This window comes from Rhea pennata, chromosome 5 (assembly GCF_028389875.1).
Source record: "Rhea pennata isolate bPtePen1 chromosome 5, bPtePen1.pri, whole genome shotgun sequence".
Taxonomy (NCBI): Eukaryota; Metazoa; Chordata; class Aves; order Rheiformes; family Rheidae; genus Rhea; species Rhea pennata.
The window spans coordinates 31,027,307-31,029,157 of NC_084667.1; the positions used below are offsets into that span (position 1 = coordinate 31,027,307).

General features: G+C 58.5%; 1 protein-coding gene across 1 annotated transcript; it reads right to left on the reverse strand.

Moving 5' to 3' along the window:
• Window positions 1-214: 214 nt before the first annotated feature.
• Window positions 215-1,289, reverse strand: C5H11orf91 (chromosome 5 C11orf91 homolog). The gene is made up of 2 exons (XM_062576311.1): window positions 932-1,289; window positions 215-297 (listed from the first exon to the last, which is right to left on the reverse strand). Exons 1-2 carry the CDS (start codon window positions 1,287-1,289, stop codon window positions 215-217), a joined length of 441 nt encoding a protein of 146 aa, XP_062432295.1.
• Between the last annotated feature and the right edge of the window lie 562 nt (window positions 1,290-1,851).

A 1,851-nucleotide genomic window follows, 5' to 3' on the forward strand; every position in this document is an offset into this window, starting at 1 on the left:
CTACCCTGTTTGTCTATAGTAGCTGGAGAAGAAATGTTAAGACCCATCTGGGTTTGAAATACCTAGTGCTGAAGAAATAACACACAAAAAGGTCAACATGAAAATATACTGTATTACAGAATTGCATGTGGTTAAGTAGAAAAATAATATGGAAGATCCATTAAAATACTCTATAGTGATATACTGACAGAATATCCAGCCAAAATAATCCTCATCATGTTGGTTGCTGTTTCTTTAGCTTCTGCCTTGTTTTTATGCCTTGTATCTTTTCTTCTGTCAGTGCCTTCAAAAGTTTGTCTAAACAGGAATGAAACATAAATTGTCATTAATTCTGTCATTAATGCTTTACCAAAAGAAACCCCCTCATATTATGTTAAACTAACCAAGCTGTAATTTCCTGCCTAGAAAATATTTGAACTAGAATTTCTCACGAGCATTGAAAGTAATACTAAAATGGTAAAATAGATATTACTATGACAAAGGAAAAAAAAAAATCTTGATTTCCTCTTAATGGAAAGCGATGGGTGCGAACTGCGTATCGGGGTTCGAGAGCTTCCTCGAAGCGATGTTCACCTGCTGCCGCTTTGCTCCGTGCTCGCGTAACCTCTGCGCTCCGCCACCTCCACCACCCCCGACGCGCAGCCCCGGCCTCCGAGGAAAGGCCCGCAGCCTCCTCGCCTCTTTTCGGGAAAGCTGCGCTTTTTTATGATCTGCTGCACTACTTTATTTTCTGCGTTTCCTTCACGCCCAGTGAGTTTTGAAATTAAATTGCCGAACTTGCAGTATTTACTGCAAGCCTCCAGCGGCCTGGGGTCACCGCCGGCCTCGGAGCAGCGCGGACGCGCCCGCGGCGGCGCGGTTGGCCCCGAGGCACCCGCGCCACAGCCTGCCCGGCGCGGCGCGGCGCGGGGCGGCGCGGCGGCCCACGCACACTGGTGGGGGTCGAAGCCGTCGCCGATGAGCGCCAGCAGCTCCAGCTCCTTGAGGCGGATGCCCAGCTCGCAGATCTCGCCGTCCAGCTGCGGCTGCTCCGCGGGCCGCCGCGCCGCTCCCCCGCCGCCGCCCTCCGCCGCGGGGCAGAAGAAGCGCAGCGGCTCGTAGGCGATGGGCGCCAGTCCCGCGGGCCAGCGCGGCGCCCCGGCCGCGCCGCCCGACGGCGGCGCCCGCAGCCCGCCCGACGGCGTGAAGAGCTTCCGCGGGCGGCCGCGGTCGGCCGCGGGGGCGGCGGGCTCGGCGCGGTCGTGGAAGGGGGGGAAGTAGAGCGGCGGCGGCGGGCGCTGCTCGCTCATGGCGTCGCCGGCCCGGCCGCCAACGGCGGTTGTCGTGGCGACGGCGCGGCGCGGGCGCCCCGGCCCGGGGAGAGCGGCCGGCGGCGGCGGGCTGCGGCCCCGGCGAGGCCGCGCCGGGCGAGGCGCCGCCCGGTCTGGGGGCGCCCGCGACGGAGGAGGCAGCGCGGGCGCGGCCGCTTGGGCGGCGCCGCCATTTCCTCGCGGGGCCGCGCGGGCGAGGCGCGGCGGTCGTGGCGGCCCTGCGAGGTGATGGCGCCGCCGCGAAGGGCCTTGCTTGGGCGAAACACTCCCCTCAAAGCGATATCTCTGTCGCTCTCTCCCTTCTCCTTCAGAATGAATACCAGAGTCCTGAGGCTTTAAACTCCTCGTTTAAAATGGCTGATTTGAACGTACGCTGCACAAGTTGAGCTGAAGTTTCTGGAACTACTGAGAATTTTCCTGCCAGGAGACAGGTACTATATCTCACAGTTTAATTTCTCCATCTGTGATGTGGTATTTCAGGGGTGCATTAGACTCTGCAAGTATCAAATTTAAAAGGAATTGACCAAGGTGTTCTAATAAT

Coding starts and splice junctions, on each gene's coding strand:
- C5H11orf91 (XM_062576311.1), bottom strand. CDS start 1,289: ATGAGCGAGCAGCGCCCGCCGCCGCCGCTCTACTTCCCCCCCTTCCAC. Junction 298..931: donor CGGCTTCGACCCCCACCAGT/GTGCGTGGGCCG, acceptor ATTCCTGTTTAG/ACAAACTTTTGAAGGCACTG.